General features: G+C 50.3%; 1 protein-coding gene across 1 annotated transcript in view; it reads left to right on the plus strand.

Annotated features, from left to right (window-relative positions):
• The window catches only part of PTPRN2 (protein tyrosine phosphatase receptor type N2), a 1,009,572-nt gene that overhangs the window by 75,896 nt on the left and 909,104 nt on the right, over positions 1-24,572 (plus strand). Inside the window, exon 2 of the mRNA XM_017519415.2 lies at positions 15,917-15,967. Within this exon, the coding sequence (XP_017374904.1) occupies positions 15,917-15,967 (51 nt within the window). The remainder of the gene's footprint in view (positions 1-15,916; positions 15,968-24,572) is intronic.

Here is a 24,572-nt window from a genome sequence, read left to right on the forward strand (position 1 = left end):
GTGTGTGTGTGTGTGTGTGTGTGTGTGTGTGTGTGTGGTCTCCTGCCCACTGTGTGGCTGTCCCCTGGACGGTGCTCACTGACCTCTGTGTGCGTGCGTGTGTGTGTGTGTGTGTGTGTGTGTGGTCTCCTGCCCACTGTGGGGCTGTCCCCTGGACAGTACTCACTGACCTCCGTGTGTGTGTGTGTGTGTGTGTGTGTGCGTGTGTGTGTGTGTGTGTGGTCTCTTGCCCGCTGTGGGACTGTCCCCTGGATGGTGCTCACTGACCTCTCTGTGTGTGGTCCTTGCCCCACATCCAGTCCCTGGGTCCTGCGGATTCCTCCTGAATGTCTGTTCTGACCTACCCCTCTCCCTGCCTGTCCACCCTTCAAACCCCAGCTCAGAGCTCATTCCACCCAGGTAACCACCTGATGTTCCTCAGCTGACTGTACTGGGGCCTGTCTGGTCAGGTTGGAGTCCCTGGTATCGGCCAGCAATCAAACCACCCCAAACACACAGCAGTGTCCTTCATGATTGGGGTGGCTGCTCCATGCTGGGCTGGCCCAAATATCTCTGCCCATGCATCTGTCATCCTGCTCTTGTGACCATCGGGCTGGCCCAGGTGCGTCTTTCTCATGGTGATGGCGGAGGGGCAGGGCGGTGAGGAGACACCAGGCCTCCAGAGGCCTCCACGTCCGCCTGGTTGTGTCACGGTGAGCCAGAGGCCAAGCCTGGGTGGAAGGGGGGCCGGGGAAGGATTGGAGCCCTCGTGCCAGTGGCCACACTCTTCCATGGCTGTCACCATCATCATACCACCACCTTGGTGGCCAGTAGTTCACTGTTCATGGAGCTCCTGTAGGCCCCAGGCCTGTGGGGGCTCCCATTCAAGGAGAAGACGGATGATAAGCAAAATAAATTAAGTGTGGGCATTAGATGCAGTAGGTGCCAGGTGAGTGGGGCCTGGGTTGGCTGCTATCTCATGCGCTTGGTTCAAGAAGCCTCTGAAGCACTTTGCTCTACACAATTCCCACCACACCTGTGTGGCCGGAGTCACTCACATGAATTCTACTGAAGGATGACAAAGCCGGGCACAAACCCGGGTGGAGCCCGCAGCCTTGGCCATGTTCTTTACGATTGCTGCCGGTGATGGCCTTGTGTGAGCCTGGCACCTCTGGGGAGAGGGAACTTCCTCGAGTGTGTGCCGCTTTCCTGCATGCTCCTAATGGCCTGCCTGCTGCACTGGAGTTGTTTGAAGCCGCAGCCTCCCCTGGAGCCTCTGCTTTCTCTGTGCTTCCCCCAGAACTCGCCCTCTCCAAGCTGCATGATGGCTCAGCACCGGCCTCCTGCGCCCCGCACCAGAGCACGTCCCAAGCCCTGTGGAAATTCCAGCTCTTTACCCTCCTGGCCCTCTGCATCCCTGATGTGGTCCCTTGGGTGCTGCCTGTGAGGACGCATGGCAGGCTCTGTGCTTCCTGCTGCACCTGTGCAGCATCTGACCCACAGTAGCTGCCCAGCGGTGCTCAGCATGCTGTGAACAGCGGTCTCTCTGGATTGCTGGATGCCCGCTTATGGCAGGCACTATTTGGGCTCATGTTATTTGGCATCACATTAAATCCCTTAAGGACACAGGACTCACTGATGGCATCCATGTGTGCAGTGGAAGAATCTGGCTTCTGGGAGTGAGGTGCGTGCTCGGGTCACCCCCCACCGGCTCCTCCATTCCCTCCTACTTCATTCTCCTTTTCTTCCTCTTCCTCTCCTCATTCCTTCTTCTCTCTGTCCAGAGCAGAATAAAGTCCTCTAAGCCAAAAGGCAGAGGCAGAAATGCATTCTTTCAGATTAAATGTGCCTTTGTGTTGCAGCTCAGGACTTTTTCTTTATTGTGATTTTCTTATTCTTTATTGCGATTCTCTTTAGGAGACTGTCGACAGCCCTTTGTTGATTTTTCTCTGGTCATGGAAGGGGGACTTGCACATAGCACATTGTGCACAATTAGATGCCGCCTTTCTAGAGAAAGAATGGCTTGGGAACCAGCCAGTAGAGAGAATTCTGCACACTCATGGAGCACACACTCAGCTGCACATGGAACGCAAAGCTTTTACTTCGTCTTGGTGGTTCTGGAGGTGGATTAAATTGCATCACAGATCCTAAAATGTGGCCTTGCCTGGAGGCTTCATTTTGCCACAAGTGTCCCATGGGCTTATATTATCTTCTTTATATATTTTTTGACTAATGATGGTTCAGACTTATTCTTCAGTGATACAGTGTGGAAAAATGAGGCATGTCCCTGAGTGATTTATGATGCGATGTTAATTCTACCTGCATCAGAGTTCATGTTTTGTTATAGCCCTAGATTCTCCTGGTGACCCTATAGGGTAAGGAGGGGAACATATTTTATCTTTTAACAAATTAAGAAGCTGAGGTTTCAAGGTTCACTCATGTTCTGTTGGTGACAGGGCAGTTTGGCAATATATTTTGAATATCTTATGTATATACCTATAAAATATCTAGAATTCTGTTCGTGGGAATTTATCCTAAGAGGAAAAAAATCAGAGATATCTCCAAGGATTTACAATTAAGATTGCATATTGCAGTGTTATTTTTAGTGGGGACTGTTGGAAACGATGTAAAGTTTCTTCAAGAGGGAGTTGGTTAGAGAGATGATGTGCATGTGTAGAGATAGTAAGCAGTGACTGAAGTTCATGATGATGAGAAATGCTAAGGACAGAGAATGGTTCACAATGTGTCATAAGTAAAAAGTGCAGGCTGTAAAGTTCTGTGTGCACAATGGCAGAGACATGCAGGCAACCTAAGTGATCCTTGGCGAGAGACTGGATAAAGAAAATGTGGTACCTACACACCATGGAATATTATGCAGCCATAGAAAGGAACCAGATCATGTCCTTTGCAGGGACATGGGTGGAGCTAGAAGCTGTTATCCTCAGCAAACTAATGCAGGAACAGAAAACCAAGCACAGCATGTTCTCACTTACAAGTGGGAGCTGAATGATGGGAACACATGGACACATGGCAGGGAACACGCAGACTGGGCAACTGTTGTGGGTGGGGGAGGGAGAGCACCAAGAAGAATCACCAGTGGACTCTGGCCTTAATACCCAGGTGATGGGATGCTCTGTGCTGCAAGCCGCTGTGGCACATGCTTACCCTGCACATGTACCCCAGAATGGAAAAGTTGGACAAAAAGAGTGTGTACAGTATGATCCCGTCTTTCATATATGCAAAGAAACATGGCTGAAAACCAAAATATTAACTTGGAATTCATCTCTGGGTAATGAAGTAAACTGGTATCATTTTATTCGTTGTGATTTTCTGCATTTTCTTAATTTTCTATGCTTTTATGATACAAATTATCTGGAACTTTTTATTCCTCGCCAAGAGCTCTTTCCATTCTCTGGGTAGAATCGTCACTGTCTGGTACTGTTGTTTTCAAGTCCTCCATTCTTGTGGTGCCGGCTTTCCTGCTTCAGAGGCGCAGTAAACGGATTCCCAGCGGAAGGCAAGCTGTTCCCACGTTCAGGGTTGGCCCGTTGATCCTGTCCTGGGTGTACAAATGCAGTGGCGGGGCCCCCTGAACTGGGACGTTCCGTCTGCTGCAGTCAGGAGGTACAGAGGCGCTGAGTTGCTTGGAGTCACTGGGCAGTGCTCTGTTTGCTTGGCTCTAGCACCAGGTGGGGAGAGAGTCTGAGGATAATTTAAAACATAAGAAATTACAAAAGACAGCTTTCCTTCCAGGAGGAAATAACTGCTGATTTCCCCTCTATGGCCCCCGAAAGCGGGTTGTTGCTTCTTTGTCTGGGAAGGCACAAAAATGTCATAGTTAAAACAGTTTTAAAATAATGAAAATAGAAAAACAGCTTCATAAAGCTGATAAAATGCCCATTACCGCAAGAGCTACCTGAGTGCTCAGTGCCTCACAGACGTTTGGACTCTGAGAGGGAGGTGAGAAGACGCAGAACCCAGCTCCCAGCAGACCTGGCCCAGAGCCTCTCACACCCTCGCCTCTGCAAGCGCGCCTTGCCTGAACCACTGCGTGAGGAGCGGGACCCAGGAGCACCAGCCTTACCTGGGAACTGGTTGGAAATGCAGATTCTCCGGCCTGCTGCAGACCCGGTAGGTCAGAAACTCAGGGAGTGGGCCCGGCAGCCTTGTTCTAACAGGCCCTCCAGGGGATTAAGATTGAAAACCCCTGGGCTGGATGACATTTAACAGTCTTGGTCACGTTTTTCGACTCTAATTCCATTGTCTAATTTGCTGCACCCCAGTGAGAGGCAGTGGATGGATGTTTTTACGGCTGGGGCATTTGGCAACCGTCTGTAGGATTTTTCCTGGGAAGCCTGCGTGGCCCTTTGGAGTAGTGAAGGTTTGGTGGAGTTCTGCAGAGTATGTTAAATTTCAACTCACATTTTTCAAATGTTTTTGAGCCCAAGCTGGTTTTGTTAAGAACCCACAGCACCTGTGCCCTGCAGCTCTGCCACCAGCTGAGCATTGCTAATTCCCTGGGGGGCTTTTACTGTTACAGAGTTTTCAGTAGTTTTTCTTCTTTGTCCTGTGTCAATTAACCTGTACCTACAGTGGACGATAGGAATTCCAAGCACACTGGAAATGTAACAAGCTCAAGAGGAGGATAAAAAGATACTATTTTTCTAATTCGCCTCAGACCATCCTCCAAAAGTACCAGTCCCATCCTCTGATAAAGTCTCACGTGGCATATCCAGTTGCCTGTAGCAAGTATCAGAGTTAAAAGGGGAAACTGTAGTAACAATTGGATCTAATTTGTTTTTTCATCATTGGAAGTGAAGATTCCTCTCACCCACAATGCAAGTGGTGTTTGTGGACAGGGGCCTGAAGTATCAGAAGGCAATATTCTTTCCTGTCTCATCACTTTAAAGTTTTCAAAATAAACCCTTTTTTTTTTTAAGCTCAAGTGTAAGAGTTCTAAACATTAGGGCCAGGAAGCAGTTTTTGTCTTTTAAATCTTAATTAAATTACAGTGTATATTTAAATATACACCCAGTCTTAAAACTGAAGCTAGTATACTTATAAAAATTAGTTGATGTAAGATTTTCCCCACGTAATTAATTTAAACTTACATATATATATATATATATATATATATATTTTTTTTTTTTTTTTTTTTTTGAGATGGAGTCTAACCCTGTCACCCAGACTGGAATGCACAATCTCTGCTTACTGCAACCCCCACCTCCTGGGTTCAAGTGATTCTCCTGTTTCAGCCTCCCAAGTAGCTGGGATTACAGGCACACACCACTATGCCTGGCTGTTTTGTATTTTTTTTAACAGAGGCTGGTCTTGAACTCCTGACCTCTAGTGATGCTCCCTCCTTGGCCTCCCAAAGTGCTGGGATTACAGGTGTGAGCCACTGGGCCTGGCCTAAAATAATTTGTAAAAGGCTCATTATTTGTTATCTGGAGCAATGAAGAATTCGGAACCAGAGAACAAATTGTAAAGAGTTTGTTAAACTTACTTTTAACAATTTTTAATAATGTGCTGACCCAAGTTTTCAATTTAAGGGTTTGCCCTTGTTTCTCAGTGTGGTGGGCAGTCCAGGAGACATGTCACCAGGGCGTGCAATGGAAATGCTGAATCTTCAGCTCTGCCCAGGCCCAGGGAATAGGAATGCATATTTAAGAGGACCCAGCTGGTTCACATGCACATCAGTGTGGGAGAGGCTGTTTCCATCATGATGATGATGGTGATGATGATGTAACTTTAATTTCCTAAGGAAGGTCTTGAGATGATAAGGCCTTTTTGTCAGAAGATGCTTTAGCAATGACTGAGAAACTGAACTGGGTTTTTCTCTCTTTCATCTGAGACCACAGCTAAATCATTCCTGTCCTGCTAAAAAAGCTTGCTTACCTTTTAAATCATGTGTCTAAAGTACACATGTATAGCAGGTTAGGCTGAGTAATTCACGTGTGCCATGTCTCAGCAATCCTGAGCAATACATGTATTTTTCTTCACTTTATTCTCACTTTTGGTACTATTCTTTTATGGGGCATACTATATTTTAATCCAGCCCACGAAAGTAACTGGTTGAAGTTCTCTGAGATTAGCTTAACTGTTTCATCCCCTGGCATAGCCCGGCTGCCTACACCTGCAGTATTTAATGTTCAAGGCTTTTCGTCAAATATTTTTTCAAAGCCTGTCTTTAACTTTTTATCTATGAAAGCAAGATTAGAAGTGTTTCCTTAGTCCCAAAGAATGGCTCAGCAAATACCCTTCTTTTGAGGGTATTATCCCTTTTCAGGAAATTGAGGACAGATAAACCAAGAGCTGATTAAAACCAAGAGCCATTTAGAATAAATCTAGTTGAGGTGGCTGCCGTCATGTCCTTAAACTAACGAAGGAGAAACATATAGCACCGACAGCACGTTTTCCAAAAACTAACTCCTGTACTTTAAAACAGAAAATTCTGATAGGTATCTTGAATTTGGTACAATTTCTTATTCTCAGGAGAGTTTAAGTAAATCTGTGCAATTAGGAACCTGAAATGAAGAACTTAATCAAAGTAAGAGGCTTTGTTTTTCCTGAAAACAAATGACAGGACCTGATGGCTGTCCTGCCCAGCTTGCTGGCGTCTTCCGGGGTGGAGTGGGCTTTTCTTGTGAGAGGCTGATTTGTGAACAGGAGGAGCTGGAATCAGGAACTGCCTTAGAATTGTGGCCTCAGCTTCAGATAAGAACCGACTTTACAAAAGCCCAAGGTGTGAGGAGGACCTTGGCCTTTCCAGCCTTTGCTGAGCACACAAACATTACCGTTGTGATGGGGCAGACTGACCAGGCGTAGGGGGTGGAGGTGAATTGGAGGCGGCCGGTCATGGTGTCCCTGGGCCCCAAGGATCCATCTTTCCAGCAAAGCACGGTCACTTCTCCATGTTCCTGTGTGTCCGCAGCTCCTGCTCATGTGTGACATCTGTGCCCGGTAGAGCAGGCCCAGCATGGAAGGAGTGTGAGCCTCGGGCCCCTCCTTCCAGCATAGGGGACAGACGGGAGTCCACACAGGAACAGGGCCAGCAGTGTGCCCAGAGGCTGTTTCTCGTGCCTGCAGGAGAAACCTTGGCCCAAACTTGCCTGCACGGTCAGCGCCCGTTGTTCATGGCAATTGAGTGTGCAGCAGCGCAGAGAACACGTCACTCATAACTGTTTTGGGGACCTGCCTTGTAGGTCTAAGATCCAGGCCACCGTGCAGTCCTCGGGATGGGGCACCCATCTTCCTGCTCTCTGGGGCATTCAGGCTGAAGTTTCCAGAATCTTCTGGGTGATTCTCTCTCCCCCAGCAACCCAGTTTGGCTGTGGACCCTTCCCTGGGAGGAATGCAGCCATGTGTGGTGACCTCCAGAAGTGGCCTGCACTGAGAGTGTGGCCAAGGCAAGGAAGGCATGGGTCCCCAAAACACAGGGCTGGGGCAGTGATTGAAAGCCTTAGAAATGGGGAGGATTTACTGGGGGGCTTCATGCCCTGGATTGCCAGGTGAAGGGGCCTGAGCAATGCCTACCCCTATGTGCAGTGGGCAGGGTGGGGCTGGGTCACCTGGCCAAGGTGGGGCTGGGGCTGGATGTCACCCAGTGCAGCCCCTTGCTTGGCAGCCCAGGGGAGGGGCGGGGGGAGTGCTTAGGGATGAGGGGCACTGTAGGGGCTGACGTCTGTCCCCAGGCTGCGCTGGGCTCTCAGGGAAGCAGTCAGAATCCTTTCAAGCCCACTTCTGTTCGGGCCACACCCAGGTCGCTTGGTCAAGGGCTCTTGGCAGAGGGATGAGCGCTGTCTGCTGCTGGCCTCCTTGCCCTCAGCCCTGTCTGCAAGTCTCAGGCAGCGATGGACAGTCAGCCTGGCAGGAGCCTCCTGGGCTGCCCCCCTTTTCTCAGAGACAGATCTGGGAGGAGCCTGAAGCCTTCCTCCTCCCTCCCTTTCTCTGCCTTTTGTCTTTGAAATTGCAGTCACAGCTTTCATCTGAGCCTTGGGCCACAGAAGCCAGAGGCTCTGACTGCCTGGCTGCCTGAGATGAGGGTCCAGGGGGCCTCTGTCCTCCCACGCCCAGCCTGGCAGGGGCAGCCCTGCCTCCGGGCTGAACACTTTAATCTCTTACTTTTCAGGCTCTTATTCCTAGAATAGGGGTTCTCAATGTGGAAATGGCTTTATGTTTCTGCCTGGATACCTGGCCTTGGTTTAACACATTTTTGGTTTTGGTCGGATAGAAATGTTTAGAAAACCTCAGTGGGGTGTGGGGACTCCTTGGTCCTAGGGGTCTGTGCTGCCGATGAGGGTATGCTGAGATTGGGGGGGTTAGCTGTGGCCCAGGCACTGCCCACCCACCATGGGCAGGCACTTCACTCTCACCCCCCTGCAGCGGGCACGGCACATCCCCATTTACATCTGAGAACGTGAGGGAGAGGGAGGCTTTGCCAGGTGCACGGCATTGTGTTTGTGGCAGGGGAGATGGGGTGGAGCCTGGGCACCCTGCTCTCTCTCTAGAATGTTACAAATTAGGGTGATTTTTAAAAACAGCATCTCTTCAAACACTGCTCCTTCCTTTTCTCTGATGGTGCGTTCCTAGAAAAGAATGTGATTTAGCATAACCCCGGAGCCTCACACTGTCCTAAGCTGTAGCATTTTCTGCAGGGAGAGGAGGGAAATGTGGCTTTGACGGGGGTCACATCTGGAATGGGCTCTGGCATTGAAATCCACAGTGGTGACACTGCCACTGCTGCAGGTGACAACATCAGTCATCGAAGGACTGCTCTGGGCAGTAGGGATGGGTCGCTGGGGTTCGGACATGGTTGCTTTTTTTAAGGCTCTAGAGGGAGACAGAACAAAGACACGGAGTGACCGACAGTAACAGGGTCAGATGAGACGTGTGGGCTGTGAGCTCTGAAGAGAGGGGGAGGCTGGCGGGGCCAGGGAGGAAAAGGGCAGGTGTGGATTACTGAACTCTGCTTTGTTATATTTTCTGGATTAGGAAATCTGTGTGTTCCTTGTACCAAGCCAGTGCTGGTGACAGAGGTGAAGCCTCCTGCATCCCCTTCTCAGAGGCTGTCCTGGTTCAGGTTCAGTGGCTCCCCGACAGACCTGCTTCTCTGCATTTGCACAGCCGTGGGGTCCTGGTGTTCCTGTTGGCACGTGTGTTGGTGCTGTCTGGGAAGATGCTTTCTTGTTTGCAGCTGGATCCCAGGGCCTTGGCCATTCCAGCCTCAAAGCAGGGTCTTCAGTGAGCCCCGCTCAGGAAGGGCGATGAGCGAGTAGCCAGCGCTCACAGGCTTCCAAAGACTCCTGTCTGTGGCGTGGAGGCAGCAGGTGCTGGTGCTGAGCCTGTGGTCCAGGAACCTCCTCTGCTCCCTCTCGCTTCCTGCTGTCAGATGCCAGCTCACATCAGCTGGACTTTATAGGCTTCAGTGTAAAGTGTGGCACACAATTGAAAAGGCACGTGTGTCCTGCTGCCGACCACAGCCTTCCTCTGCCCTCATTGGAGCTCAAGCCTCTCCTTCCTTTGCAGAGTCAGCCCTCAGACTCCACATCTGCCCGGAGCCTCTGGTCTTTGGAAGGGGCTGCCTCTCCCACCTGGCAGACCTGCTGTGGGTGGGGGACTACTCGTTGGGGGTCCTGGAGCCCATGTCCCAACTTTGAGGCCTGGAGCCTCAGCCATTCCGGCCTCAAAGACCTCCTGGGCCCCAAGGTCTCTGTGACTACGCCTGCTGTTCTGCCCTGGGTGGGAATCATCGCGCAGTGATGGTCCGTGTATGGATTACAGTGCATCTCATGGCGGCTCTCCCTGGCATTCACAGCCCCGTCCCTCCGGGTTGTGCCTGCCGAGTGATGGCACAGTAGGTTCCTCATTGCCTGTCCTCAGAACCATTTTCTGCAGCAAAGAATGAGGGCTGCAGCTGCTAGTTAGGAGCTGAGGACCATAGGCGAGGATCTGGGGGAACAGCTCGGCCAGGTCAGTGTCCTAGTGCTCCTTGCCTGCCTCCACTTCCCCAGGTGCACACCACCCTCTTACCTGGGAAGGCTGGAAGAGAGGAAACACACATGCTTTGGAGGTAGGCCAGGCTTCGGGTGGGCCCCACCATTTGCCAGCTGTGTGGCCGTGGGTGTCACTGATCTTTTGAGTCCTGGTTTCCCACTGGTGAACATGGAAACAGAAAGATGTACACTGCAGGCTGTAGGAAGAATCAGAGATCATGTATGATCAGTGCATAGTTAAAGCTGTGATGACACATGGCAGCTCTCAGAAAAGTCATGGGAGAAACGTGGCAAGGTCATAGGAGTAGCACTGTGCAGGTCACAGGAGTATCACTGAGCAGGTCATGGGAGTAATACTGCACAAGTCATGGGAGTAACACTGTAGGTCACGGGAGTAACACCAAGCAGGTCAGGAGTAACAGGTCATAGGAGTAAAACTGCAAGGTCATAGGAGTAACACTGCACAGGTCATGGGTGTAGCACTGCAGAGTCATGGGAGTAACACTGCAAGGTCATAACAGTAACTGTGCAGGTCATGGGAGTAACACTGCACAGGTCATGGATGTAGCACTGCAGAGTCACGGGAGTAGCACTGCAAGGTAATAACAGTAACTGCGCAGGTCATGGGAGTAACACTGCGCAGTTCATGGGAGTAACACTGCACAGGTCATGGGTGTAGCACTGCACGGGTCATGGGTGTATCACTGCAGAGTCACAGGAATAACACTGCAAGGTCATAATAGTAACTGTGCTGGTCCTGCGAGTAACACTGCACAGGTCACGGGAGTAACACCTCTAGGTGACAAAACTGACACTGCACAGTGTATTGGGAAAGTTACTGTGAGGTGTTCTGACTTACTGGGCTGGAGAACTCACAGAGAAGAGGGACACTGAGATTGCAGAAAATGGGTGTGTGAGAACACTGTTATAATCTTGGTATTAACATATGCCTTGTAACGCACATTCAGATGGACTTTGTTATGGTTTGTTTCATTTGGCTACGATGTTAAATTCTTGGTTGTGTAGTGTTATCAGCTCTCAGCTTTAAGAAAAGTAGCTGAGAATGCATTTGGCTTCTAAAACTCTACTGCTTTGTAGAGGATCCCAAATCACTGATCCTGTTGATGTGGTCTGAGAGGGAAAGTGTTTTGTGTTTTGGTGAGAGAATTCACTTTTATGTTAACCATTTTCTTGTGTTACTAGGTCACAAAACCTATCTAGTTCTTACATGGCCTGCTTTGCAGTCAAAGACCTGTGGGCAGGTGAGGGAGTCATTTCAGTTCCCTTCCACAGGTGAGAAGCCTGAACCCAGGGAGGGCCTTGCACGGTGGGAGTGGAGACACAGTGGGGTGGGGGCTGTGGATTTTTAGGCCATGTCTGCCTTGGTCTCAGCGATGCCCAGAGATGGGAGGGAGCAGAGCAGGTGCATGTGGGACAGGATGGGTCCAGCAACTCTCTTGCTTCCAGCCAGTGAGGGAGGTGGTGGACTCTGTTCATGGTTCCTGTATTTCCACAATGAACTACAAACCCTCCATAAACGTCTCTTAGGAGCAATTGGGGTATGAGAGGCAGCTCCAGTCTGGCTCCTTGCAGAGCTGGATCCATTTCCAGCTTGAGAAGGGTAAGAAAAAAGGGGAACCATAATGGTGACAAGATACTGCTTAGAGTTCTGAGGAAACAGTAGGGAAGCAGAATCATAACAAGATCAGCGTGCATGCATGTATGCATGACTGTACCCATGTGCGTACATGTGCATGTGTGTTCGTGTGCATGCACATGCATGATTGTGTCCATGCCTGCAGCTACATGCATACATATGAGTGTGTGCATGTGTGTATGCATGTAGGTGTGCCTGTGCGTGTGTGTGTGCATGCATGTATGAGTGTGCACGTGAATGGGCATGACTGTGTGCATGTGTGTATGCATGTAGGTGTGCCTGTGCGTGTGTGTGTGCATGCATGTATGAGTGTGCACGTGAATGGGCATGACTGTGTGCATGTGTGTATGCATGTAGGTGTGCATGTATGTATGTGCACATGCATGTGTGTACATGTGTGTATGTGTGCATGTATGTGCATGTGTGCATGCATATGTGTGCACGTGTGCGTGTGTGTGTACGTGTACACGCACATGCATGACTGTGTGTCCATGTCTGCAGATATATGCATTCACTTATGAGTATTCATGTAGGCATCCACGTGTGTGTACAAATGTGTGCACATGCATGTATGAGTGTGCCTGTGAATAGGCATGACTATGTGCATGTGTGCATGCAAGTGTGAGTGTGCATGTGTGTATACATGTAGGTGTGCATGTATGCTTGTGTGTTTGGATGCATGTGTGCACATGTGTGCATGTGTGTATAGATGTGTGTATGCATGTGTGTGCATGTATATGTGTACATATGCATGTGTGTGCCTGTGTGCAGATGTGTGTGCCTGTATGTGTGCATGTGTTTGTGCACACATGTGCATTGTGCATGTGTGCACGTGCATGTGTGTGTGTGCATGTATGCATGACTGCACGTGCTTGTCTCTGTGCTGAAGTGGAAGGGATACCCTGTGGACACCAAGTAAGGAGGAACCCCTGAGCACCACAGCCCTGATATAGGGTTGAGCAGAGGAGCAATTTGAGAATTTTGGGAATGTTATATGTTTTCATGCAAAAGTGTGGATAATACATTGAAGTGAAGGAATTCCAGTTTTAAGTGTTGGACACACACGGTTAAGGGCCCCACAGGCTGCTGTTGGCTTTCCTTGTTTATTTAGCTTATTGGCCTCAGAATGATGTCTGGACCTTGGTGTATGCCGTCCATGAGCTGACAGGGTGCACAAGTCCAGGGCGCCACTTGCTGTCACATGTGGGGTGTGGAGCCCACTTGAGAAAAACGTATTCTCTGAGGCTCCTGGGCTGGGTTGAACCGGTGTCTGCCAGAGAAACTGTTTTTTTTCTGGATGATTTATGGTCATAATTATTATTAGTGGGTGGCCGATAATGAAAATGAAATATGTTATTTCTTAATTTCAGAACAAATAACACAAATAACTTAGGAGTCAAATTAGCATATCAACTGGCTGGGAGAAATATGCATAACATTTGCAACTCTGGTAATAATGTGAAATATTGCTGCTGTGTTTGCCTTTTCACTAAGGAGTGCTGCAGGGTTTTCCAATACAGGTTTTCATCAGTCCTCTGGAGTCAGAATCAGGCTGGGCACATGCCAGTAACAGGTGGTTTTCCAAGGTCAGGATCCAAGAGATAATCGTGATGCACATCTTGTCCAGATCATATCTAATTGTCAGTCATGATTAAGGCAGAGATGGGAAGGAAACAGAGGCTTTCTTCCTGGTGCCTTTCCTAGCAGAGCTCCGTCGTCTGCCATTTCCGTGTGACAGACAGAGTTAGAACGTGGGCTTTGCCTGCAGGGTGCCTGCATCTGCTGTCCCCCAAGGTCTCTTTCCTGCACTGGAGATGCACCCTGTAGTCCTGGGCAGAGTACTGCAGCTCCTGCCAGAGTTGGGACCAGAGCCCTTCCCACGATGGCTGACTGACCTCCAGCACATTTCCTGTGTGGTCACATCCTTACTGCTCCCGGTTCATGCTCTGGGAGGCTCTGTGTGCCTGGGGCGGGAGGGGCCCTCACCGCTGAGGCGCTCCCCCTGGGAGGCAGTGAGGGGAGCCTCAGAGGTCTGTGTGAGGATCTGAGAGGTCCGTTAACCTCCATGCTGATCTTTTCAAGGTGACTGCTTTTGTGGGGAGCAGTGTCTGCCTCTCTTCCTGCTGTGAAGCGCCAGGTGTGGGTCTCTCAGAACATTCCCTGCCAGGGTCCTGTTGGCCATTCACCTCCTCTGCCTCACCACCTGGCACAGGCACTTTTGAATCAAGAAATAATGCAGAGAACGCAGACTGAGTGTGGGGTTAGCTTATGTGCAAATGAGATTAAGAAGTAAAATGTTAGCTGGGTACCATGGCTCCCGCCTGTAATCCCAGCACTTTAGGAGGCCAAGGCAGATGGATCCCTTGAGGTCAGGAGTTCAAGACTAGCCTGGCCAATATGGTGACGCTCCATTTCTACTAAAAATAGAAAAATTAGCTGGGTGTGGTGGCTCACGCCTGTAGTCCCAGCCACTTGGGAGGCTGAGGCAGGGGGATCGCTTGAACCTGGGAGGCAGAGGTTGCAGTGAGCTGAGATTGTGCCACTGCACTCCAGACTGGGTTACAGAGTGAGGCTCCATCTCAAAAAAAAATGCAATACAATGCTGTTTTTCATGAGATTATGTTATTTCAGAAAAACAGAATCTCTGCTTGGATTGGAGGCTCCCAGTGTTGGGTGTCCACCTGCCTGTTCCCCGTGACGGCTGGTGGTTATGGCGGGCACTGATGGTAGGTGCTGGGCTGGGCAGGCCAGGAGAGGTGCACCTGTGGCTGCACCCAGGCCACCCCCTGGGAGGAAGCAGACCCTAGCCAGGGGCCACCCTGTGACCTCTGCTTCCTCCCATGCAAGGCTTGTGAAGCTGTTGTGGGACGAGCGAGGCTGCCTCCTGTGAGTTCCCAGTGTCCCGTCCTGTTAGGCTCCGGGCTGCCTTAATTGTGGAATGATGTTTACTTTTGCAGCCTCCCCACAGGCTCCTTTAAGGAACGAGTGCTTCCACTGTAAGCGTTCTTGGCCAGCTTCCTCATGAGGAAGTAGTGACTGGAAACTTTAAAGTGACCCTGGGGGTGAATCCCTCAGTAATTCATAACTGTGTTAGGATTCTTCAGTTCCTTCATTCAGCCATTTGCTCCTGGGCACCAGCCCTGTGCTGGACACACAGGGGGCACGGGAAGAAACTGGAGAGGGTGGAAAGAGACACACGCCCCATTGCTGAACTCCAGGAGAGGAACAAACACCCCAAATTCACAGTCATCGCATAGTGTGGCGAGTCCGGAGACGGGTGCTGGACAGCCCGAGTCTGGGGCTTCTGGAGGGATCTTAGTGGATGAACAGGCATTTGCCAGTTGGTGAAACAGGATTGAAGGCACCATGCTTTCCAGGAAAGGGTGAAAGACACCGCGTTTACAGACCCCACCTACCCTTTGCTGGCAGGTGCGACTCCCACATCATGGCCCAGGGGTCCTGCTGGTTCAGGTGTCCTGGGTGCTCCCCTGCTCCCTAGTGGGGTGGTGTGTTCTGGACCCATCTCTCTGTGCTGAAGAGGGGCTTGGACGTGGAGCCAAATGCGGGCCTTTGCCAGCCTGCCCAGCCGCAGTGGATGTGTGGCTTGGGGTCACCGGCCTCCCAGGCACCAGGGAGCTTTCGGGGACCCTTCCTGGGTGGGGTTTCAGGCACCCTCCACCCCACATCTTCTCTAGGGTCTGGCCCTGCTGCACTGGCTTTTCCTTCCTGTCTTCGTCTCTGCTACCTCCACTGCCTCCGTTCCTCCCCCTACCCTCTCCCGTGTCTCTTGTCTGTGGCCACAGACACCACGGGTTGCTTCCGATGTAGCCGGGCTCTCGGGGCAACTCTGCTCCCCAGGGCCCTGCAGCCTTGCTTGGGGGGACACGGTGCTCGGGGGATGGGCGTGAAGCCCAGGGGAGGGAGGTGCCAGGCCCAGGGGAGGCCTCGAGGGGAGGCCCCGGCCCCACTGCTGCTCCCACCGGCCGGGAGTCTCCTGTGATGACTTTACCCCCAGGCTTTACCCTCCGCGGAGAGCCTGGTCCGGGTAGGAGCTGGGCTCCGGGACAAGGGCCAGGAGGTCTCGCACATGGCAAGTCGGGGTGCATCTTTCCGGCTTCAGAATTGTCCACACCAGCTTGGAAAAGCCGGGTCGGAGGTGTCTGGTTAGAGGAGCCAGCTCAGTGGCCGGCGCTTTCTCTAAGCCTTGCAAGTGGGCCAGGGCAGCTGCCTCGGGAGGCTCCTCTCCTCTCCCTGCTGACCGTGTCTTTCCTCTGTTTCCCTGCAGGCTGCCTACTTGAGGACGGCCTCTGTGGAGCATCCGAGGCCTGTGTGAACGGTGAGTGTGGGGTCCCGGCCATGGCCCTGGTCCGCCTCGCTCCTGCCGGCCCTGCACAGTGCCCAGCCTGGTGAGCCCTGCTGCTGGTGTGGAGCTGGGGCTGCCCCGGCACTCTGACAAGGAAAGGCAGATGGAACCCCGGAGCCATGGGCGATGGCCTCGGTGGGTGGGGGAGAGGGTCCCCGGACGCTGGCTGCTCATTGCTTGCACTAATCCTTACTTTCTGATCTTGTTTTGCTGGGTCCCTGTCCCTTGGCTGGTTTTTCATCTTTTTTATTTTTATTTTTATTTTTGAGACAGAGTCTCTCTTTGTCCCCCAGGCTGGAATGCAGTGGCACGATGATCTCAGCTCACTGCAACCTCCGCCTCATGAGTTCAAGGGATTCTCCCACCTCAGCCTCCCAAGTAGCTGGGATTACAGGTGCCCGCCATTGCACCCGGCTAATTTTTGTATTTTTAGTAGAGACCAGGTTTCACCATGTTGACCAGGCTGGTCTTGAACTCCTGACCTCAGGTGATCTACCCACCTCAGCCTCCCAAAGTGCTGGGATTACAGGCATGAGCCACCGTGCCCAGCCAGGTTTTTCATCCTTTAAGCCACCGATTTTCCTCTTATTCAGTTGCATAAGAAAACACGTTCAAATGTTTTGTTTTCAGGCTGGGCTGAAAGCCCACGAAGATGGCAGTTATGATGAAATATGGGGAGCAGCAGGTCCTGTGGAGCCCTCCCGTCCAGCATGGCCAGGCAGAGGGCGTCTCCCAGGGCAGAGGCTGCCCAATCCTGTCTAGTGCTGAACGGGGTGCTGTGGGCTCTGAATACACAGGGTAGGGGGAGCATCCTTAGAAAAGCACTGGGCGGAGCCACCTTTCCCCAAATCGGGAACTGTGCATGGGCCTGGGGTGCGCTGAGGGAGGCCTTCTCTTTCCCCAGCTCCTGGCCTGGATTTAATCCCAGCCAGGATGGTGGGGTCTGCCCAGAGGTGCCTCGCACCCACTAGTCTCTGCACATACGTGGGTGCTGGCAGGTGGCTGGGGCGCGGGACATGGCACTGACCTGTGGAGCGGCCCTCCTGGAGCTTCTCAGGACAGGTCTTCCTGCACTGGGCATCCTGGGGGAGCCGCGGTGGATGCCTCTGAGGGGCTGAGAAGCCAACCGAGGAGCTCTTGCACCCTGGGTGGGACCAGCCCTGGGTTCCGGACAGAATTTTGGGGCTGGGTGCACCTGTGTGTCTGTGCCTAGGCAGCTTCCGCGGTCAGGAGGGGAAGCCACGCCGGAGGTGCCAAGAGGAGAGCGGGTCCTCGGGGGCAGCTTCTGCTGTTGTCTCTTGTTTGGGGAGATTCCTGTGCCCAGCAGCTCGTGGGGTGCAGTGTTGGGGGAAGGTGGTGGGTTCTGGCCCAGCCCAAATCCCCCAGGGGGTCCCTGGCATCTCCGCGCAGCTTTCATTTGGAGGCAGCGTTAAGACAAATCATGATATTGAAAATCCTGTGTCGTTTGCCTGGACTCAACAGCTTTGACGATAATGGAAGCAGGTGTGTTTAATTTAATTGGAGCGGTAAGTAGCTCCAGCGGAACGAAAGCCGAGGCTGTTTCCCCCACTCACTGACAAAGGCCGGCCTGGACGTTGGGCTGTGATCATTCTCAGGCATTTTTCTCTCCAACCTTGACTTGGCTCCCAGACGTGGAGTTGTCTCAACATCATATCCAGATAATGACTGTGGATTCTTTGGAAGAGAAAAGCAATTTAAATGTAAATACACATATCCAGGCCTTGATTTATAGAAACAGAAAATATTTGATGTTTTTCTATGGTGCACTGAAGTCTAGGAAATAGCAAAGCTGGTGGGGCCCAATCGTGGAAAACTGCTTTGCGTGGTGTACGGGGAGCGATAGAAGTGTCCCTGCGCTGCTGGCTCAGATTTGTGGTTGCCATGGAGACTGGGTTAGCCGGCGGCCGGCACGCCAGGGGTGCAGCAGCCCAGGGTGCAAGGGGGGGTGACTGCGAGTCCAGAACATTCTGCCATCAGCCGCAGGGGCTCTTTCTCTCCCTCTGGCTCTCTCTCTCTTTCCCCCTCTCTTTTCTTAAGGAATATGTAATCTTATCAAGCTTGGATATGATTTTTAAAAGCCCAACAGACCTTGTTAATGAAAAGAAAGTCAAAAGGTAAACATACCGTCTCACACCCATTAGGATGGCTGCTATTAAAACAACCTGAAAATAGGTGTTGGTGAGAGTGTGGAGAAATTGGAACAGTTGTGCGCTGCTGATGGGAATATAAAATGGCATAGTTGCTGTGGGAAACAGTATGGTGGTTCCCTAGAAAAGTAAAAATAGACTTTCTGTATGCTTCAGCAACCCCACTTCTGGGTGCATACCCCATAACACAGGAAGCAGAGGCTTGAGCTGTTTGCACACTCATGTTTGTAGCAGTTATGTGCAGCAGCCAAAGGCGAAAGCAGCCCGCTGTCCATTGATGGGCAAATGGGTAAGTGAAACGTGGTCCACCCATGTGGTGGAATGGTACGCAGCCTTGAAGAGGAAGTGTGTGCTGGCACATGCTGAGCATGGATGGACCATGAGGATGTTATGCTGAGTGAAATAAGCCAGTCACAAAAGGACAAATACCGAATGATTTCACACGTGTGACATACCAAGGTGGCCAAGTTCATAGAGACAGAAGGTAGAGGGAGGGGGCCAGCGGCTGGGGGACAGTTGGGGTATCAGTGTTTAATCAGTAGAGTTTCAGTTTGGGACGATGGAAAAGTTCTGGGACTGGATGGTGGTGATGACTGATCGACAGCGTGAATGTAATTAATACCGCTGAACTATACATTTAAAAATGGCTAAGAAGGTAAACTTTAATGTGACATATATTTTTACCACAATATGGAATTGAAAATATGAGCTTGCAGCCTCTGCATGCTCTCGTCTAATGTAACCAAGTGCTTCAGCTGTAGGGTTTTAGACCAGCTCCCTCAGGAGGAAGTAGTGATTGGAAACTTTAAAGCGACCCTGGCGTCAGTTCCTTGGTAATTCATAACTCTGTAGTAATTTTGGTTATTATAGAAAAAACTACAAGGGTTCTGAAAGTGATAGCTTAGGATAAAGCAATCACGGCTGGGCATAGCGGCTCACCGCTGTAATCCCAGCACTTTGGGAGGCTGAGGTGGGTGGATCACAGGGTCAGGAGATTGAGACTATCCTGGTTAACACGGTGAAACGCTGTCTCTACTAAAAATGCAAAAAATTAGCTGGGCATGGTGGCACCTACCTGTAGTCCCAGCGACTCGGGTGGCTGAGGCAAGAGAATTGCTTGAACCCGGGAGGCGGAGGTTGCAGTGAGGTGAGATTGCGCCACTGCACTCCTGCCTGGCAACAGAGTGAGACTCTTGTCTAAAAAAAAAAGGATAAAGCAATCACATGACCCTGGAACAGGTTGTAGAAAAGATAGTTTAGATGCTGTTACATGGGCATCCTAAATATGAGGAAAACAGTTTTCAAAGAATTTTTAAAGTGGATTTAATTTCATGGTTGATAACTGTAAACGGGACACATCAAAAACAGGTGGTATGTCCTAAAAATTCTAAAGTATAATGATCAACTACTCCATAATAGAAAAAAGGAAAACAAACCTGTAAAGAGTGAAAGAGACCATGTGTATGGCAGGAAGTGAGCTGGTCACTTTTACGCGCAGCTGGAGGGTTGCGGCCGGGTGCAATCCTAGTAGACACTGGCCAGCACGTTCATGCCACGTTAAGTGCGGTAGCCCGTGACCCAGCAATCTGATTCGTGAGAATATGCCCCAAGAAAATAATCCATTACCAAAAATACTAAAGAAAACTTAAAGCACAAAGCTGTTGTTTGCAGTGATGTTTATGTTAATTTTAAAACAGTAGATAGATCGTTAATATTAAACAAATGGGAATGCTTCTTTAAAGCTATGTTATGTCCGCGTGATTCAAGTGTTAAGCAGACATGAAAAAGGAGTGTGCAAAAAGTTAATAACATCAGAAAGTGCAGGTGGTAGAAAGTAAATGAAAAACCCAGGACCCAAAACTGTACGTCCAACACGATGAGAGCTGTGAAAATGTGGATAGCAGAAAAAGCTAAAAGACATACACCAAACCGTGAATAGTGGTTCTCTCTGGGTAGTGACTTTTATTTTCTTCATATTTCTCTGGTTTTGCAGTATTGCACGTGAACACAGTCCTGTTAGAAGAGAGGTGGGAAGGAGGCACGTGAAGGAAGCACCACTCCCTTTTAGCACGATCTCTAAAGACAGCCACCCAGAAAGGAGGGGAGGCCCCATGCAGGAGGGTGCAGAGGCGTGGCTGAGCTTCTAGGAGTGCGTCAGGATGACCACACCATAGCACTGGAGCCCAGGGGCAGAAAACCTGGATGTCCAGGAGGGCAAGAGGAGCGAGTCGCATCTCTGCTTAGAGGGAGGTGGAAGAACAATGACAGGTGCTGGAGGGATGGCGCAACTACACCCTGTTGGCTTGTGGCTTGTGGGTCAGGGCTGAATTATGCTGTGACGACCCACAAGCCCCGTGCTCAGTGGCCCAGGTGACATGCACCTGTGTCCGCTGCAGGGTGAGTGCCTTCCCTCGACAGGTGACCTCCCGGGATACTGCCAGCTGGGGCCACAGCAACAGCTGCTGGGAGGGGTGGCCTTGTGCTCGTGGCTCACTCCGCTGGCCACGCTGATGGTGGGGAGGCTCCTCCTGCAGCTGACTCCCCGTGGTGGGCTCCCAGCCACAGCCTCCACATCTCCAACAGCAGCACCTTCTATTACAAGCCCTTTCTCTGCCAAAGAGGGCAGAACGCCACCAGGAACGGTGACATTTCTGATGGTGGAGTATTGTTCGGCTGTGGAAAAGAAGGAAGGAAGCACCAGCACATGCTGATGCGGAGGAGCCTGGGAAACACTGTGCTCAGTGGAAGAAGTTGAGTCACAAAATCACAGGGGGCATGATTTCATTAATATTAAATGTCCAGGAGGCTGGGCGCAGAGGCTCACACCTGTAATCCTAGCACTTTGGGAGGCCAAGGTGGGTGGATCCCTTGAGATCAGGAGTTCACACACAGCCTGGCCAACGTGGTGAAACCCCTTCTCTACTGAAAATACAAAAATGAGCTGGGTGTGGTGGCGCATGCCTGTAATACCAGCTACTCTGGAGGTTGAGGCAGGAGAGTTGATTGAACGTGGGAGGTGGAGGTTGATTGAACGTGGGAGGTGGAGGTTGCAGTGAGCTCAGTTCACACCATTGCACTCTAGCCTGAGTGACAGAGTGAAACTCTGTCTCAAAAAAGAAAAAAGTTTAGACGAGGTAAGTCGGTAGAGACAGAAAATAGGTCGTGGCTACGTCGGGCTGGGGAGGGGGTCCGGGGCATGGGAAGTGATGGTGGAGGAGGTGAGTTTCCTTTGATGGTGCTGAGCGGTTCTGAGGAAGATGGTGGGATGGTCGAGGAACCCTGAACATTTGGAAAACCGTTGACTCCTACACTTTTTTTTTTTTTACGGATTCCTAGATTCACATTTACAGTAGACTCCTACACTTTTTTTTTTAAAGACAGAGACTTGTTCTGTCACTGAGGTTGGAATGCATTGGTACAATCCTAGCCTACTGCATCTTTGAACTCCTAGTCTCTAGTAATCCTCTCACCTCAGCCTCCCTAGTAGCTGGGACTACAAGCACACACCATCATGCCCGGCTATTTTTTTTTTTTTTTTTTGAGATGGAGTTTCGCTCTTGTTACCCAGGCTGGAGTGCAATGGCGCGATCTCGGCTCACTGCAACCTCCGCCTCCTGGGTTCAGGCAATTCTCCTGCCTCAGCCTCCTGAGTCGCTGGGACTACAGGCACGCGCCACCATGCCCAGCTAATTTTTTGTAGTTTTTAGTAGAGATGGGGTTTCACCATGTTGACCAGGATGGTCTCGATCTCTTGACCTCGTGGTCCACCCGCCTCAGCTTCCCAAAGTGCTGGGATTACAGGCTTGAGCCACTGCGCCCGGCCCCATGCCCGGCGATTTTAAAAATTTTTGGCAGAGATGGAGTCTCACTGTGTTTCCCAGGCTAGTCTTGAACTCGTGACCTCAAATGGTCCTCCCACCTTGGCCTCCCAAAGTGCTGGGATTACAGGCATGAGCCACTGCACCCAGCTAACTCCTATACTTTAAAAGGCTGAATTGTATTGTTTGTGAATTATGTTTCAATAAAGCTGTTTTTAAAAAGAAGAAAAAACTGAGGGTAGAGTTAAGCAAGGAGCTAAGTATAGATGAGGACCTAGTGAGAGAATTGTGCTTCCTCAATAAGGGGTTACGTCCCTGACCCCACACAGATGGGCTTTCTCCCAGGATATTCAACTCAACACAAACCAACACGGTTGAAAATGCTGGCTCCACCATCTGGGCACAAAACCAGAGCAATCAGCATGTCTCTCTCAGATTCGGGAGTTTTTCAGGCAAATGATTGCCTCCCAGTGCAATGTAGGTATGAAAAGCATGAGGGTTGTCCCCAAAATGGAGGACGTTGGAATATTCAAATTCAAAATGTCTCCCTAACTCTTCAAAGTCATGCCATTAATCCCATTTCTCAGCCACAGCAAGCAGCGAGGGCCATCAGTAGGAAATTATTTATTGAGTGAGTGGATAAAGAATAAACGAGCCATCATTTCATGGCACAAGAGACACCTCCATAGCCCTCAAATAAAAGGCTTATATGCCACAGGGGGGAAAAAGTAATTTCTCACCCCTCTCCAGGTTCACGGCTGAGACTTTTGCAACAAAAGACAGATTAACAAGAGAAAACCTTACCCACTTATTTCATACTGGTTTTCTTTTTTTTTTGAGATGGAGTCTCACTTTGTCACCCAGGCTGGAGTGCAGTGGTGCGATTTCGGCTCACTGCAACCTCTGCCTCTTAGGTTCAAGAGATTCTCCTGCCTCAGCCTCCTGAGTAGCTATAATTCTGGTTTTCTGTGTGACATAGGAGCCTTTAGAAATGAAGACCCAGGGTTGGGTGCGGTGGCTCACACCTGTAATCCCAGCACTTTGGGAGGCAGATCACCTGAGGTTGGGAGTTTGAGACCAGCCTGACCAACATGGAGAAACCTGGTCTCTACTGAAACTACAAAATTGGCTGGGCATCGTGGTGCATGCCTGTAATACCAGCTACTCGAGAGGTTGAGGCAGGAGGATCACTTGAACCCAGGAGGCGGAGGTTGCGGTGAGCCAAGATCATACCACTGCACTGTAGCCTGGGCAACAAGAGTGAAATTCCGTCTCAAAATAAACAAACAAACAAATGAAAGAAAGAAATGAAGACCCAGGAAACAGGGAAGACTATTTTTGTGGATAGTTGTGCAGAAGCATGATCAGAGGGCAAGGGTGTGCTCTGATGTCATAGGCTGCAGGGTTCAGCAAGGCCTGTCCAGAGTCTTCTAGGTGCTTCTGTGTCTTTGGAGATAAGGACATTCCCTTCTAGGCCTAGGGAGGCCCCTCTGGAATGAGGGCCGTATGACCTGTCTCCGGGGAGAAGGGGCCGGGGAATTCTGGTTTCTGTGGTCTCCTTCTGCTGTTTTCTCAACGGCCACACTGCCGTGTTTCAAGGTGGCTTGTCCTGAATCCAGTCTATATAAATATTGCATATCAATTCCCAAAAGTATGCTTCAGAAATTCCCCAAGAAAAGCTAGTGAATGGGCTCATTTGTGAATATCAAAAAACCACTGATTTAGCATCTACAGGCAGGCCTTGGAGATATGGTGGGTTCAATTCCAGGCCACTGCAATAAAGCAAATATGACAATAAAGTGAGTCACACAGATTTTCTAGTTTCCCAGTGCATATAAAAGTTATGATTTACTATACTGTGGTCTGTTAAGCGTGCAATAGCACTATGTCTAAAAAAAAATGTACATGCCTTAAACATGTTATTGCTAAAATGCTAATGATCACCTGAGCTTCAGCAAGCTGTAACCGTCCTGCTGGTGGAGGGTCTGCTGCAGTGTTGGTGGCTGCTGACCGATCCAGACTGTGGTTGCTTGAAGGTTGGGCAACTGTGGCAGTTTCTTACAACAAGACGAATAAAGTTGATGGCATCAGTTGACTCTCCCTTCACGAAACATTTCTTTGTAGCATGTGACGCTGTTTGATAGCATTTTACCCACAGTAGGATTTTTTCAAAATTAGAGTCAATCCAAGGCCAGGCACAGTGGCTAATGCCTATAATCCCAGCACCTTGGAGGCCAAGATGGCGCCACTGCACTCCAGCCTGGGCTACAAATCAAGACTCCATCTCAAAACAACAAAAAACCCCACAAAAAATTAGAGTCAATTCTTTCAAACCCTACCACTGCCCTATCAAGTTTATGTGATATTCTAAATCCTTTGTAGTGATTTTTGCAATGTGCACAGCATCTTCACCAGGAGTCAATTCCATATCAAGAAACCACTTTGTTTGCTCATCCCTAAGAAGCAACTACTCACCTTTTAGTTTTATCACGAGATTGTGGCAATTTGGTCACGTCTTCAGGCAGTACTACTCATTCTAGTTCCCTCGTGGTTCCCAGCACATTTGTGTTACTTCCTCTTCTGAGGTCTTGA

The sequence above is a fragment of the Cebus imitator genome, unplaced genomic scaffold (genome assembly GCF_001604975.1).
Source record: "Cebus imitator isolate Cc_AM_T3 unplaced genomic scaffold, Cebus_imitator-1.0 Scaffold20, whole genome shotgun sequence".
NCBI lineage: Eukaryota > Metazoa > Chordata > Mammalia > Primates > Cebidae > Cebus > Cebus imitator.